The sequence below is a fragment of the Camelus ferus genome, chromosome 7 (genome assembly GCF_009834535.1).
Source record: "Camelus ferus isolate YT-003-E chromosome 7, BCGSAC_Cfer_1.0, whole genome shotgun sequence".
Taxonomy (NCBI): Eukaryota; Metazoa; Chordata; class Mammalia; order Artiodactyla; family Camelidae; genus Camelus; species Camelus ferus.
Window position 1 is genome coordinate 32,788,465 of NC_045702.1, and position 17,164 is coordinate 32,805,628.

Below are 17,164 nucleotides of genomic sequence, written 5' to 3' on the forward strand. Positions count from 1 at the left end.
AAACAAAACACATTTGCCAGACTCTAGAAATGCTAAATACTGGTCATTATGATATAACCTCAAGTCATTAAAGTAGGACTAAGGGGAGTACCTTTGCCTCTTGTACTTCCTCCTTTCTGTTGATTGGAATTGAGAAGTGACAGCTGGAACTTAAGCTGCCATCTTGCACTATGAGGAGAAAGCCATGTCCTAATGGAAAAGCAACAAAAGAGAAGGAATTAGGATCTTTAACACCAAGGAACACCACATCTGCTTCTAGATTGCTTTTACATGATTGAGAAATAAACTGCCCTTAACCACAGTTACTGAGTTTTCTGACACATGCATTTGAGCCTAATCTTAAAATCTAGGCTCTATACTTCGAGTTTCTGATTCAGTAGATCTGGGGGGTGAGGACTGATAATCTGCAATTCTAACTAGTTCCCAGGTGATGCTGACATATCTGGTCTAGGGACCACACTTGGAGAACCACTACACTAATGGAAGTAGTAACTCAGTGGATCTCAATCCCTGCTTTACATTAGAATCGATGAGGGAGAGGGAGGGAGGATCTTTTAAAATGCACACAATCTACCCGGAAGTCACTCCAGAGGAAACTCTAATTTAATTAATCAGGGCTGGGCCTAGGTATGGACATGCAGGTTAAAGATCTTCTAGATGATTATAAAAAGTATACCAGGGCTGAACACTGTAATCTTTTCTCTGCTTACTGTGAACAGCAGTAATGAGACTGAAATTCCTGTGTTTCCCTACACAGGGGAATGATGGAAAGCTGCCCCTGATGGCCTAGGACTTGAAGCTGAAGGACTGATGGCTCAGTCCCTGCTCTAGGACAGTGTCGTTTCTCTGGACCTTGGTTATCTTATCTGTAAAGTGGTGATGAAAATATTTATATCATCATGTTTTTGTAAAGATCAGATTATTGATATAGGTGAAAGCACTTTGTAATCACAAAGTATTACACAGAAATAACAAGGAATCAGGCCCAACAACTTGTCCACGGAGAATTTGAGTTGTTTAGCTCTAGGGCAGGATTGAAGAACTGAAAGAAGAAGAAGGAAAACAAGAGAGAACTTAGAAGGAAATAACATAGGAGTCACCTATAACTCCCTCCACAGAGGGTAGGAGGAAATCCTATCATCCATTTCTCCTGCCAGGGTGTTGCCCCCTCCTCCTTTCATTGATTTTCTTAAATATCATGATTATATTTTCAACAGGTGTTCTTAGTCTGAAGTAACTCCTCTGGTGAAACTCCTGGCCTGGTGCACACAGACCTCGTCTTGCCTACATAGAAGTGAGCATTGAAGAATGGATATTCCAGCTATTAGAATCACGACACTGCCATCAATAACTGCAGCCTGAAATCTGTCACTGAAATGGTTCCCAGGTGGCTGTTTTATAACCAGGTGTTTGGCTATGATATGCCAGATATCAGGAACTAACCCTGATACTTCTAATTTCAGGATAAATGGCAGCAGGCAAGGGAGGTTAGAGCACACCCTGGAGAGCTTCAGGTGCCCAACTAAGGAATTTGGACTTTATTGTGCAGTTTGTAGAAGTCATTGGCTTTAATCCAAGAAGTGACACAGAGAGGTACTCTGAGTATATCTGTCAGGGGGCTGGTGTGATAGATTGGGCTGGGGTGAGGCTGACATCAAGATGACCAGTATAGAAGTTACTGAAGTAATTCAGGGGTCAGGACCTCAGCTAGGGTAGTGGCAATGAAAGCTGATGGGAAATGATAAATGCAAGAAATAAGGAGAATGAAAATGAACAATACTTGGCCTTCACAACTGTCACGTCCTTTTAGTAAATACTGTCTTCAACAACAGCAAAGACTGATGAGAGCTAGACATCTCCTCCCGTGGTACTAGGTGGTATCCTACAGTGAAAGCAAGGCTCAGACATAGTGCTACTACACAAATAAATATTTATCAACAAGCAGGCACAAAAACACAGTACACAATGTTTTGTGACCAAGTACTAAACAGCAGTCCAGACTCTAGGAAGCTACTCTGATGGGTGTCAGTCTGCTAGACTCAGTCTTAGATGACATTTATGCAGAAGTGGCTGTCCAATATTCTAGCCAGCCACATATCTCAGCCACTGGTTAGTTTCACAATGAAAGATTACTCTAATCTCTTATGCTAATTAACACACCCTAATGCAGATCTACACATTGATATTGGAAGCACTTGTGCCTCCAACTTTGTAGTGAAGATTCCTGATTAGTGTCTTTCAAATGCTAATTACCTACCCTGGAGTGTGGGACTAAAAATTAATTCTCAAACACATACACACACACACACACACCTGACTGAAGTATTCTGAATTATACCGACAAGATAATAAGCATCAAAAAATGGTTTCAAGGTCACAAGGAAGAAAATCATGTTTGAGGAAGATGAAAAGTGCTGTTTTAATGGGGGTCTTGAGTGCTAAGAAACAGAAAACAGCCCTGGCTGAGTTAAATAGGAAAGAAATTTACTAGAGGATACTGGGTAGCTGAGTATTACTGGAGCTCTAGGTTTGGGCCTGCATGGCCAGAGACCACAACCAATAACAAAAGATCGCAAAACCGATGGGAGAAGGCTCTGGGGTTGCCATTACATGGTACAGGCATCTTAAATTACTGACACTGCTAATATTCGATGCTGGATGCAACCACTAGAACCACTCTCACTACAGCCCCAGGAGCTTGCCTTGCTACACTCCTGCTCTTACCCAGGGAGGGTAGCTTTCTGTGCCTGCTATTTTGAGTCAGCTTACCGCTGGTGCACATGATTGGTTGAGCAAGTATTTGGCATTTTAGTTTCAGCCACTAGACTCCTAAGGTGGGGGCAGAATTCTCCAAACACAGAAGTCTTCAGGTGATGGGAATGCAAAAAAAAAAAAAAAGAAAATAATTAATTAATTAATTAATTAATTAATTAAATGTCCACCAAGGCAAGTTGAATTAGAAGTGATGACAATATATTCACGTAGAAACATTTAGCAGGTAGTGGGAAAATGTGACACTGTGTTTCCTAGAGAGTCAGAGTTACAGATTCGGGAGTTGGGCACTGATTGAATTTAGAGTTAGACAGAAGTCTGGAAGGAAACGAAATTCTTCATTTACATCCGAGGAATTCAAGTCTGAGAGTGCTTCATCACTATAGATGTGTAGCCCACCCCGACCCCCAACATCTATGAAACAAAAATGAAGAACTCATACTATATAAGGGATATAGGACAAGAATATAGGTAACTGTCATAGAAAATAAGTGGGAGGAGAGAACCAGTGATTGTTGAGGACCTATTGTGTTCTATTACTTTATTTAACACATATTTAAGTGCCAAGTATGTATCAGGCATTATGCTAGGCCGATTTAATGATGAGCCAAACTAGACATGTCCCTGCACTTGAGGAAATGGAAGCAGGCTGAAGTGCAGAGTTGGGGAGTGTGGTGGGAGGCTAAATTGAAGGTTAAAGGGGACCAGCCTACACAACAGCTTGTGCCTGTTTATGGATTTTGAGCATTATCCTAGAGGAAATAAACCATTTAAAGGTTTTTACGGTAATTTTTACATACATCATCTCATTTAATCCCTACAACAACCCTGTAAAGTGGGTATTATTAGCATCCTATTTACATATGAGGAAACTGAGGTTCACAGAGATCGATCTCCGTAAGTGCTTTGAACAGTAGGAAAATGATGGGAGGGATGGAAGGCCGGCAGGAAGGGATTCTTGGAGAGGGAGGGGGAATTGATACTTTTTGAGAGCCTATCTTATGATGCCAGGGAAAAAAAAATACTGTTTCCCTGAATATTCACAACAACTTTGCGACGAAGCTTTCCTTCTATGTTTTAGATGGAGAAACCGAACTCGCACATAGGAAGTGGAGGAACCAAGATTCAAATCCCAAGGCCATCAGCTCCTCAGCTGTTCTGAAACGCCGCCTCCAAGTAATATCCCCTTGTGTTTATTCAGTGCATTCAGATACAAATAAGAATCAGCTCTGGAATTTGAAGGACCCTCAGGTTGCGAGGCCGGCGAATGTGTAAGACAGGGGGAGAAGTGGAATGGAACAGGCCGCGGCTGGGGGAGCGTCGCGTTGTCAGTAGAGTAAAGATCGGCGGTGTATTAAAGGGAGTCTTAATTAGAAAAGGAGGCAAGGGCTTTGAAGAGCCTAAGGAGCTCCGGCCTTAGCTGGTCAGTGGACACAAAGCCATATATTATGCTACAGACATTAAGAGAGCAGCAACGCCTCCTGCAGTATTTACAGTCCACGTGTGGTCCGCCCGCCCGTCCTGCCCCAGTTTCAGTCCAGCCCAAGGCGGCGGCGGCGGCCTAGCTGCTTGACGGACACAGCCTGGTCTTCTCGGTCCCTGTTCGCTGCCGATTCCAGGTCCTGGTAGGCGAGGGCGGCCGAGCTCAGCCCCGCGGGGGGGCTGTTTGCGCTGGCGCAGCGCGGGGCGCACCTGGGTCGGCGGCGGCGACGCGGGTTTGGGCGGGGAAGGGGCCGGGCCTGGGCCCGGATTCGGGGAGGAAGCTCGTCGCGCGGCTTGACCTCGGCGGCGCTCCGTACCGTCGCGGATTCGGCGGCGGGAACATGGCGGCTGTGGCCGGGCCGGTAACGGAGAAAGTTTCTGACGAGACTGGCCTGTGCTAGTGCGAGCGGCCTCGGGCCCGCGGCTCCCCTGGCGTGCCGCCTCCCGGCTCCGGGTCGCAGTCGCAGCCCTAAGGGCCCTCCCTCTACTGTGTGGGCCCCAAAGCGGACTCCGAGGGTTGAGAGCGTTGGTGGCGGCGGCCGAGTCAGGTAGGGGGACCGGGGGTGGACGGCGGGGCAGCGAGACCGGGGCACTGACACCGCCCAGGGCTCCGTGTGCTGCGGGCCCCAGGCTCCGCCCAGCGGGCCTCCCGGGGCGGGGGTGGGGATACCTGCCCGAGAGAAGTTCGTGGTAGGGGGCGGAGGACGGAAAGCGGGGCGCCTCTCGGTTCCCCACTCGGCTGGACGTCCAGTTGTGGTCGCCTTCTCTCAAAGTAGGAGGTGGTGGAGAACAGGCTTCTTCCCCGGACCCCCCACATCTTGCTAGGAAAAGGCAGAAAGGAAGAATTGCCATTGCTGCCCTATTGCTGAGGGATGTAACCACTCTCTTCGTAAGAGACGGGTCCAAAGAGTTATGAATACATAGAACCGAAACTGAAGTTCCCCGACTCTGGCTGCACTGTAGTTTCAGCTTTTGACACTCCCCCTAGATGGGACGGAAATAGTTTCTGAGTCAAAAGACCTGGCACATGATATAGTGTGTATTGGGTTCAGTGAACCATTCTTTAGAGGTAGGACATGATGAAAACTTGTTGGTTTGGAGGAATTTGGACGAATTAAGTGAAGGCTGGAGTAAGACCGAGAGAGAAACCAAACATTTATGGAATCTGCCTTTGCTCTTCTACTTATTAGCTGTGGGATATTAGACAACCTGCTTATTAATACGCGTCCTATAACTGATTAGCATTGTTATTAAATATAGTTATTTCTGTATTAGTCTTTATTTCTTCAGCAAGTATTTTGAATACCTGCTTGGTGTGGAACTTTCTGCTAAACACTGGGCGTACAGTATGGAAGACAAACTTTGAGAAACCTCGTTATCTTGTGGGGAATGCAGATACTGAACAAGTGATGAAGCATATTTTGCTATTATAGATGAAGTGCAGGGATCGTATAAATGAGTCAGGGGTGATCTCCCTAAGAAACTAATTTAAGTTGAGACCTGAAGGGTAGAAGTGAGCCAGGTGTGAGGACAGGGTGGGGCTAGGAGGAGGGAAAGGCGTGCCCTTGGAAAGGGAAGAGCATTGGTGCAGTTAAGAATTGAAAGGTCAGTAAGACTAGAATACAGCCTTACTGAGGAATAAAGAGGAAGAGTAGTAAGAGATGAGGCAGGAAAAGTTATTCAAGTCCAGCGAGGAGAGCCTTATAAGACATTTTAAGAAGTTTAGACTTTATTGCTTAAGAGCGGTAGGAAGCCATTGGAAGGTTTTATGTAGCACAATGATGTGATAGATTTCGGTTTTTAGGACAAGAGTGGATACAGGGAGATATTCAAGCATGAGACGATGGTGGCCAAAACTGGATTGTGACCTTGGGGATGGAAGGAAGTAAAACATTTAAGAGGTGTATAAGAAGAGTGGATAGTACTTGGTGAGGATTAAATATACGTGGTGAAGGTGAGAAGGGTAAGAGTAGTATATAGGATTTTATAAAACAGACTCTGGCAGTTATTCGTTAACTTTTTCTGTATTCAGATTGACTCTTCTGTGCTCCATTTTTATCTGCCTCTCAAGTAATTTCCCATTGAATCATTAGTGATGGCAGACCATTTGAAAAGGATTATAATGTTTTGTTGTTTTACTCTCTGATTTAGGCTGTTTGTCTTTTGAAAAAAGTCAGAATGGGGAAAGACTTGTAAATTAGCCATTTAAAAATAATATTCTTACAGCTGGCCAACAAGCACATGAAAATGTGCTCAACATCACTAATTGTTAGAGAAATGTAAATCAAAACTACAATGAGATATCGCTTCACACCAGTCAGAATGGCTATCATTAAAAAGTCTACAAATGATAAATGCTGGAGAGGTGGTGGAGAAAAGAGCACCCTCCTACACTGTTGCTGGGAATGTAAATTGGTGCAGCCACTATGGAAGACAGTATGGAGGTTCCTTAAAAAACTAAAAATAGACTTATTCTAGGATCCATTGATCCCACTCCTAGGCATATATCGGGAGAAAAATATAATTCAGAAAGACACATGCACCCCAGTGTTCACAGCATCACTATTTACAATAGCCAAGACACGGAAACAACCCAAATGTCCGTCGACAGATGACTGGATAAAGTAAATGTATATGTGTGTGTGTGTGTGTGTGTGTGTGTATACATATATACACACACAAAATGAAATACTACTCAGCCATAAAAGATAATAAAATGATGCCATTTGCAGCAACATAGATAGACCTGGAGATCACCATTTTGAGTGAAGTAAGCCAGAAAGAGAAAGAAATATGCCATATGATATTGCTTATATATGGAATCTAAAAAAAAAAAAAAAAAGGACACAAATGAACTTATCTACAAAACAGAAACAGATTCACAGACATAGAGAACAAACTTATGGTTACCAGGGGTTAAAGTGAGAAGGAACGGATAAATTGGGAATTTGAAAATTACATTTCTTAGGGAATGATGGAAATGTTAGCTATCTTGTTTGTGGTGGTGGTTTGATGGGTGTATACATCTACCAAAATTCATCAAATTGCACATCTGAAATAAGTGTAGTTTACAGGAACCATACCACAATAAAGCTTTTTTTTTTTTTTAAAGAATGTCATCACCTTAGGGTCTGTTTCCTAAGTAAATATTGGACTGGCAAAAAAATTTTTTTTAATTAAACAAAATAAAAATAATATTCTGCCATGTTGGTTTTGGCCCATAAAAGGGTGACTGCATCTATTCCATGCTATAAATGTGCTATACTTTATTATGTGCTTGTTTACCTTTACTTTTTTCTAAACTTTTACCTCAGTGCAGAATAGAGCTAGTCCTTTTATTTCTATCAGGTAGATTAAATATATGTGTGTAATTAGGGAGAGTGATAGTAAATGAAGACAGAGAAATAGATAAGATTGCTCATAGAAAGTGTACAGTGAAGGAAAAGCTTAGGCTTGGGATAGGACATCCAAAGGATAGATTCAGAATGAAGAGCCTGCAAGGAGATGGAGAAGGAGAGACCAATGAGTTAGGAAGAAAATCTGGAGGCTGGTCTTTGGAAGCTAATGGAAGGGCGGTTTTCAGAAGGTAAGAGGATTCAAAAATGTCAAAGTTTTGAAGAATGTGCAGGATAGTGAGAGAAAAGTACCCATTGGATTTAGGAATTTACAAATTATTTCAGAACTTGGCAGAGCACTTTGTTGTGTAGTGGAAGCCACTGTTGAGTTGGTGTGAGGAATAAATCAAATATTGGCTGTCAAGGGGACAGCGATTTGAACTTGGAAGAGGAGATGGGGATTAGTGAGGATTGTTTTTGTTTTGTTGTTTCTGTTTCTGTATTTGGGGGGGGTATCATTTTTTTAAAGAGCTTTGCAAATGTTTAAGTGCTAATGGATAAGAAAGAGTGGGAGTTTGAAGAGAGCAGAGAATGTGAAGTTCTGGAAGAGATACATGTTTGACTAAAAGATTTAGCCTTAGATAGGGAAGGAATACCCTTATTTCTTTGAAGGGATATAGAGGTGGATTTGTAGTGTTGAAAATTCAAGTAAGCTCCCTCTTGATGCCTCTGTTAGAGGCAATGTCCTCTGGTGAGAATGTGGTGGGAAGTATGTCAAGAGATTTGAGGATAAGGAAGAGAGTTTTGAAGTCACACAGAATGAGAGTGTGTTGACCAGAGAAACACAGAAGTATGTCTCATGAATTGAGTGGCAACCATTTAGCCTGGTGTGTGATTTTTTTTTTCTCCAATTGTTCAGTTGTCTGAATCCAGACTGTACCATCAATCCTTTAAGGATATATATTCCAGCATATTTGTTGAATGGTTCTACAACACATAGGACTGATGTTTACAAAAATGTAATGCACTCTAGATAATCCCAGTTTCTCATACTTAAGTAAAAGGATAAAACCTAAATATTCCAAAGGAAGATATTTTCTTTACTGCTATGTGGTATGCTAAGTAAGACATGATTGAATGGAACCATAATTGAGGAAAATCAGAATTCTTAAGCAAATAAGTTTAGCTGTAAAAAATACAGTTGCTGAACATGTAAAATTAGTAGTAATACTTGGAACTTCCCAGAGACCCAAAAGTTGTCACCTAGTGACATTCTTCTCCAGCCAAATGGGTAGTTAAGGGTAAATTCCAAGTTATCTTTCTGTTGGATCTTTCTTTTAGTGTCCTGCTTTCAGAACATGTAAATAAACTGATCACAAACTAGTTACATTTTTGAGTTTTTGTCTGATTGAGTTCTGTGGATATTCAGTGTGATCATGAGCCATTGTATGGATCATTTCTGAAATCACATACTAGAAAATTTGAAGAATTATCTAGTAGATAGTTAAGTTGTTTTTTGACTCCTATCATGTTTGAAGTACAACTTGTAGGGGCACTTAGGATTGAAATAATTGTCTGGGTCCTTTAACAAACAATTGTTGTGGTAACTTTTTTAAAGTAAAACTATAGAGTTTTTAATTTACTTTGTAATAAATATTGGTCAGCATTCCAGCTTTTCAGTTTTGACTAGAAAGTTCAGGAATTGGTTTGCTACAGAGATTGTATTTAGATTTGGCAAGTAGGTTTGATAAAGTAATTTAGTAGAAGTAAAAGTACAGGGAAAATTATGGGTCAGCTTTAGCGACTGAGTAACTTTAATACAGTTAAACTCCTAATAAGTTTATTAAACACTATTAAAACTAAGATTTTATAGCATTTTAGAGGTGCCTGGTAAAAAGATATAGAGGATTTTAGGCACGCAGTAATGGTCACTATTACAGGATACTGGTGCTTTTCAAATTAGATATAATGATGAAGTCCCTCATTTCACTTAAGAGTTGAGCAGCTTTCCATTGTGCCAAACCCATCTGCTATATCTCAGCTAAGCTGAATATCTCATCTTTGTATGTTCTTGAAAAGCCAGATATTGGAATAAAAATGGATTAGGCGAACTCCTCAGTATCTCTGGAAAAACAATTTCATTGATGGTGAGTTAGTCATACAGTCGTAGCATATGATGAGTAGAAAGTGCCTCCATTTTTGTTTGGATAAACTGCAGAGTTTTTAAGCCAAAGACAGTTACAATTAAGATACATGCAAGTCAGATTTTAAATTGGGTTACAGAACAAACTTTATTTCTTACTTATTCATTATTTTTTATAAAGAAGATACATGTTAAAGGTAAATTATATAAAATTAATAATGAAATATTTTTCTTTTTTTTTTTTTTCTAGATCACTATAAACAAATGCCACCAGAGAAAATGCTGAAATAGGAGTTACAGATGCATTGGATTTGCTGGATGAAATACAAGCACTTAATTTTTGTAACGTGGGGAGAAAGCCAAAATTGACAGATTAATGTGTAAATCACTGCGTTATTGCTTTAGTCACTGTCTCTATTTAGCAATGACAAGACTGGAAGAAGTAAACAAAGAAGTGAACATGCATTCTTCAGTGCGTTATCTTGGCTACTTAGCCAGAATCAATTTACTGGTTGCTATATGCTTAGGTCTTTATGTAAGATGGGAAAAAACAGCAAATTCCTTAATCTTGGTAATTTTTATTCTTGGTCTTTTTGTTCTTGGAATTGCCAGCATACTCTATTATTATTTTTCAATGGAAGCAGCAAGTTTAAGTCTCTCCAATCTTTGGTTTGGGTTCTTGCTTGGCCTCCTATGTTTTCTTGATAATTCATCCTTTAAAAGTGATGTGAAAGAAGAATCAACAGAGTATTTGCTTCTAACTTCCATAGTGTTAAGGATATTATGCTCTTTGGTGGAGAGGATTTCTGGTTATGTCCGTCATCGACCCACCTTACTAACCACAGTTGAATTTCTGGAACTTGTCGGATTTGCCATTGCCAGCACAACTATGTTGGTGGAAAAGTCTCTGAGTGTCATTTTACTTGTTGTAGCTTTGGCCATGCTGATTATTGACCTGAGAATGAAGTCTTTTCTAGCTATTCCAAACTTAGTAATTTTTGCTGTCTTGTTGTTTTTGTCCTCATTGGAAACTCCCAAAAATCCAGTTGCTTTTGCCTGTTTTTTTATTTGCCTGATAACTGATCCTTTCCTTGACATTTATTTTAGTGGACTTTCAGTGACTGAAAGGTGGAAACCATTTTTGTACCGTGGAAGAATTTGCAGAAGACTTTCAGTTGTTTTCACTGGAATGATTGAGCTTACATTTTTTATTCTTTCAGCATTTAAACTTAGAGACACTCATCTCTGGTATTTTGTAATACCGGGCTTTTCCATTTTTGGAATTTTCTGGATGATTTGCCATATTATTTTTCTTTTAACTCTTTGGGGATTCCATACCAAATTAAATGACTGCCATAAAGTTTATTTTACCCACAGGATGGATAACAATAGCCTTGATAAAATCATGGCATCCAAAGGGATGCGTCATTTTTGCTTAATTTCAGAGCAGTTAGTTTTTTTCAGTCTTCTTGCAACAGCAATTTTGGGAGCAGTTTCCTGGCAGGTAAGCTTATAGTTTGTTTATTATGTCAGTGCTTATAATGTGTGATTAAATGCTTACTTCAAGAGTTGAATTGTTAGAATTGAAAGGTCAAGTTCCTGATTTCGAAAGGTAATTTTTTTTCACACACACTTATTTTTGTTCCTGGAATTGAAGTACTGAATGAATATTGACAGGATAATTTCATTTGATCTAGCACAAGGTACCAAAATGTTAGGAATACTTAGCATACAACATGCCTCCTACCTTCTGATTATTCATTAATGAAACACTCACAGATTAAAGATCCTTAGAATATTAACATTTAAAGGGTGCTTAGAGATTGTGCTTAAATTTTAATTTTACACATGAGGAAACTGAAAGCCAGAGAAGAGATACCCAGAACCACTGGACCAGCTACTATCTAGTCTATTGGTCTCCTCACTACATTTCTTTTATATAGCCATTTCCCTAAAGATTTTATATAAAAGGTGATTAGACATATATCATGTTCTTAATTACAAATTAGAGCCTCTTCTAAGAAAGAAAAAATGAGTTTTACAATATTTTGCTTCCCACAGTATGTTAAAAAAAAATCTTGTAGACAAAGACATTCAAACTATATGGTTGGAATTTATATCTGTAGTATTAACATACCTAGTTTTCATTCTCTTAACAATTGTTGACTGCACTATATATCAGGTACTGTACTGGTGCTGAAAATCTCAAGATGAGTAAAAAAAAAAAAATGACTCTGTCCTTAAAGAAGGTACAGTCTCCAATGGGAGGTGGAAGAGGCAGTCTTGTAAACAAACAATTATTATTACAGTGTGACAGATGCTATAATTTGGGTACATCAAGTTGGGATGGAGGGCAAAAATGAAGGTGATCGTTGCTTGGTGCATTTCTCTGCTTTCCACCAGTTAGTTGCGGTAGAGTGATTTCTAGATAAGAGTGTTTGAAGGTGGAGTTGTGGAGACTTGACTGAGCATGGTGCTTTTCGTCGGTGTGGGCTAGGGCATGGAGCCTGTGTGGGAGTCAACCACATGAGACTTAAAAAAAAAAATCAGGGTGTTGCCTAAGGATTTCTTACTCTACTTGCCAGTGGTTGGGACGATCAGAATGATGGTGATGAATGAAGTTGGTAACTACCAAGAGTTCTCCTTCCTCTTCCTCCCCTCTCTCCTTCCAGACCATCAAATTCTGTTAACCGAAATTTTTTAAGTCATCAAATTCTTCTTATTTTCTTACACAAGTGGTCTTCAAACATGGTATATGTACCACTGGAGGTACACAAAAGCTTTCCAATGGGTATGTCAGCAAAGATAATATTAAGACCATCAATTTCCAGATTCTTTCTATTCTACTCTTTCCTAGTTTATCTACTTGAGAATGCCCCTTAATTTAGATGTGGCATGCTATCTTATAGTGGTTTTAATTTGCATGTCTCTAACGACTAATGATGTTGAGCATCTTTTAATATGTGTATTAGTCATTTACTTATCTTTGTTGAAGTATCCAAATCTTTTTTGATCTAAATTGGGTTGTCTTCTTATGAATTTTAAGGGTTATTTTTATATTCTGAATACAAGCCTTTTATCAGATACATAATTTGGAAATGTTTTCTCCTAGTCTGTGGGTTATCTTTTTCCCTTAGTGATACTTTTGAGGAGTGCAAGTTTTTAACTTTATGAAATCTAATTTATCAACTTTTTCTTTTATAGACTGTGCTTTTTGTATCATATCTAAGAAATCTTTGCTCAACACTAGGTCACAAAGGTTTTTCTCCTACAGTTTTGTTTTAGCTTTTACATTTAGGTGTATGATCCATTTTGAGTTAATCTTTGTTATGGTATGAGGTAAGGATATTTTTTTTTGGCTTTCTAATTGTACCAGCACCGTTTGTTGAAAAGACTATCCTTTCCCCTTGTTGAATTGCCTTGGCACCTTTGTCCATCATCAATTAAATGAAAGTCTTTATTTCCAAGCTCTCTTTTTTGTTCCATTGATCTATATATCTATCCTTATACCAGCATTATGCTGTCTCACAAGATATTTTCTAATTTCCCTTGAAATTTCTTCTTTGACCAATGGATTATTTAAAAATTTGTTGTTTCATATTATAATATTTGGGGTGTTTCCCACATTTCTTTCTGTTGTTGATCTCTAATTCCATGTGATTGGAGAATATAGTTTGTATGATTTTAGTCTTCTATTAAGACTTGTTTTGTGGCCTGGCATGTGTTTTATTCTGGAGAATACACCTTGTTTACTTGAAAAGAACGAATATTCTGCTGCTGTTGAGTAGAATGTTCTATAACTATAAGCTAGGTTAAATTGGTTGGTGGTGTGGTGTTCATGTATCTATATCCTTGCTGATTTTCTGTCTAATTTTGAGAGGGTGCTATTGAAAATCTCCATTAAAATCACTAAACTGTATTTCTCCATTCAGTTCTGTTATTTTCTTGCCTCGTGTTTTGGAGCTCTGTTCCTAGGTTTATATACCTCTTTAATTATACCTTCTTAATATTGACTTTTTTTTAATCATTATGATAAACAGCATAGTTACAACAGAGGCCCAATGACTTGCAAAGCCTAATATTACCTCCTTTTACAGAGTTTGCCAACTCCTGTTTTAGGCCAGTGCTTCTCAAACTTTAATATGAATAGAAATCATGTGGGGATTTTGTGCAAATTCTGTAAGACTGGAATTGAATAATTTGTGGGGGGACAGCCTGAAATGCTGAATTTCCAACAATCTTCAAGATGATGCAGAAAGTCCTGATTATAAGTACACCCACTGAGTGGCAAGGTATTAGCTATGCAAGATTAATGTATGTCTACCAGCGTTTTGTCAGCATTAGTTGCAATTTGGTAACTGCTGCCTATGGTGTAGGCATTGTCTTTGATGCAATTAATTTTAACTTTTAACTAATCTTCTGTGTTCTGCCCAGTGTTCTGAGATGATGTCAGATTCTTTCAATTAGGTTTTAGGTTTTTTTGTTTAACTATATTAACATTCCTAAATGATATTGATACTGATTAACTTTTCAATAGTAAACCCACTTTTCACTTGTCTGTGAGAGTAATACTAAAGTGTAAAACTGATTTTCCCCACTGTCCCATTAAAATACCATTCATTGAATGGATTTCCACTGGAAAAACGGTTCCACTGATTTGGTATTGGCAGACCCAACGTGGCAGGAAGAAAATGAGGAACTAAAGCCTTTTGAGTGAGCCATCAATAGGATCAGTGAAAATAGAGAGAGACTGAAATCAAGACTAGTTAGATTTTGTTGAAAGTAAAATTTAAAGAGAATTTGAAATAAATTGATGAAATGTAGAGTTGAGTGTTCTAACATAGTAGATAGTCTAAATGTTAAAAAGATGTTGAGAGAATGGGGGGAGCAGATAGGAATGTAAGATGGTGGATTTCATTGAGTTAATGACCTAATGGGCATTTGTTATTGACACAGCACTTTTGGGGTAGGTTTATATTTTTTGAAGTGTATTTTTAGGCAGTCAAATGTACTCTCATTTTGCTACCAGAAAAGTAAAACCAAACAGACAAAAACATGAGATTAATCTGCTTGATGGAGCACAATTATAGGTAGACCTTAATTCCCAAAAATAGGCTTAGTCACTTTTTGTTATTTTAAGCTTTTTTGCATGTCAGTAGTTTGGGGTTTTGTTAGTTTTACATAGCTTAATTACAAAAATGTTTTATTAAGGAAATTTGCATACATTAATATTCACCCTTTTTAGTATACAATTCTGCGGTTTTGACAAACACATATAGTTGTATGACTACCACAATCAAAATACAGAGCAGTTCCATCACTCCCCCAGATTTCCTCCTGCTCCTGTATAGTCTTGCCTTCTCCCAACCCCTAGTACTTTGCAACTAATCTGCTTTGTCGCTAGACACTCTTCTAGAATGTCACATACATGAACTCATACATTGTATAGCTGTTTGAGTCTGGCTTCTTTCACTTAGCGTAATTTATTTGAGGTTCATCTATGTTGTTGTGTTATATGGGTCTATTCCTTCATATTACTGAGCAGTATTCCATTAACGCAGATGTCTCATGGTTTATTCATTACTCAATTGAGGGATGTTGAAATTAGTAATTAATAAATAAAGCTGCTGTAAACATTCATAGGGTTTTGTGTTAATGTAAGCTTTTATTTTACTTGGTGTGGGATTGCTGGTGTGGGTCATATGATAAACATATCAGCCATGTTTAACTGTATGAAGAACCACACTGTTTTCCAAAGTGGCTGTACCATTTTGCATTCTCACCAGCAGTATATGGAAGTTCCAGTTGCTCCACATACTCACCAGTTCTTGATATTATCTGTTTGTTTTTTAACCATTCTAATAGGTGTGTATTGGTAACTCACTGTGGTTTTATTTTCTATTTACCTAGTAGCTAACGATGTTAAGTATCTTTTCATGCAATTGTCATGAAAAGTTAAGATTTCTTGGCAATTTTAAAAATTGGTTTGTTTTCTTAATATTAAGAGTTCTTTATATAGTCTAGATATGTCTTTTATTAGATATATGACTTGCAAATATTTGCTTCCAGTGTTACTTGTGTTTTGAAGAGAAGTTCTTAATTTTGCTATAGTACAATTTGTCTTTTTTTTTCTTTATGAGTCATCTTTTGGTGTCATATCTAAGAAATCTTTGACTTCATTTGAGTAGAATCTCTGACTAGTCCCTCATGGATAGCTTTGTTTTTTGTTAGTTTTACTGAGTTTAATATTTTTGGAATGAATCAGTAGTATCATTCCGAGTCATTTATATTAAAAGCTGGAATTTTACCATTAACTTCTGTTGTGTTTTGTTCGTAATCTCATTCCAGTTTTAAAATGCAACATTACAGCTGTTGTTTCCTGCAGTTTGTATTATGTTCATTCAATGTGCTATTTGCTTTCCTCGTTTGTACTTTTTCTCTTAAGTCAATAAAAAGTACTTACACAGTACCATAGCCATTTGGTGCTAGTTTCATTGCTCAGCTATAGGCTTTTCTGAAGTTAATGATAGTTGACAATTCACATAAGGATAAAATGGGAGGAAAATGTCCAGATACCCAAGGAAGCATACCCTAAGGCTTATTCTTCTGTTTGGAGATTTTCTCTGAAATCTTTCACATAAAATTTTATATGCCTTTCCTTGCCACCCATTGTCATTTGCAGATTCCATGGGGTTTTGTTGCAACTTTTTGGAGGAGCCCTTTGACCCAAACCAGAAAAACCACAATCACAGTTAGTTTCTCCATAGGGAAAGCAGTAGCAATTACTAGGTTTGACAAATGTAACAAGATCAGCCTCACATCTAAAGAAGGGAGGGAATCCACAGATGCAGCACAGTCATTTCTAGCAAGATGGCAGAATCAGCCATATTATTTCACTTGGCATGGGGAGCAGGGAGTTTTCAGATTTGTTGCCAAAACTAGAAGTGCACATGTTTCATAATTTGTTTTGTTTCATTTCTCTTCCTAAAATTTTGAGATATTTTAGTCTAGATTAGAGGGGGGACTCTTAAGTCTTTTTAGCTTGAAAGTATACTTTTAATTTAATGTTTTATGCCTTCTGCCAGAACACTATGAAACAGGAGTAGATGCTTTTTTTCCCTTAAACAACAGTAACAGTGAATATTATTTTATTCATGAAATAAGAACATGAATTTCTTCCTTACCATGATTTTCCAGCTTTTGAAAGTTAAAAAAAAAGTTAATGACTGGAGATATCTTCATTTTAATAAGACTTACCATTTATTAACTTTTTTATGTGCTATCTACTATTCTATGTACTCTGTGTGTATGTATTTAACCTTTGTGAGTATGTATTTAATCGTGAAACTCTGAGATAGGTATCAGTATTATTCCCATTTTGTAGAGAAGAAACATGGTTGAGATTAGGAAACTTGCTTAAGGCTACATAGTG

General features: G+C 38.4%; 1 protein-coding gene across 2 annotated transcripts in view; it reads left to right on the forward strand.

The window, feature by feature from the left end:
• The first annotated feature begins 4,176 nt into the window (after positions 1-4,176).
• TMEM168 (transmembrane protein 168) overlaps positions 4,177-17,164 on the forward strand; it is a 29,653-nt gene continuing 16,665 nt past the window's right edge. Inside the window, exons 1-2 of one of the 2 annotated variants that reach the window (XM_006184679.3) lie at positions 4,177-4,397; positions 9,983-11,236. In XM_006184679.3, the coding sequence (XP_006184741.1) occupies positions 10,109-11,236 (1,128 nt within the window). In that variant the 5' untranslated portion in view covers positions 4,177-4,397; positions 9,983-10,108. Of the gene's footprint in view, positions 4,398-4,434; positions 4,803-9,982; positions 11,237-17,164 lie in introns of those variants that run through there. The other variant, XM_032483664.1, reaches the window with a different exon arrangement.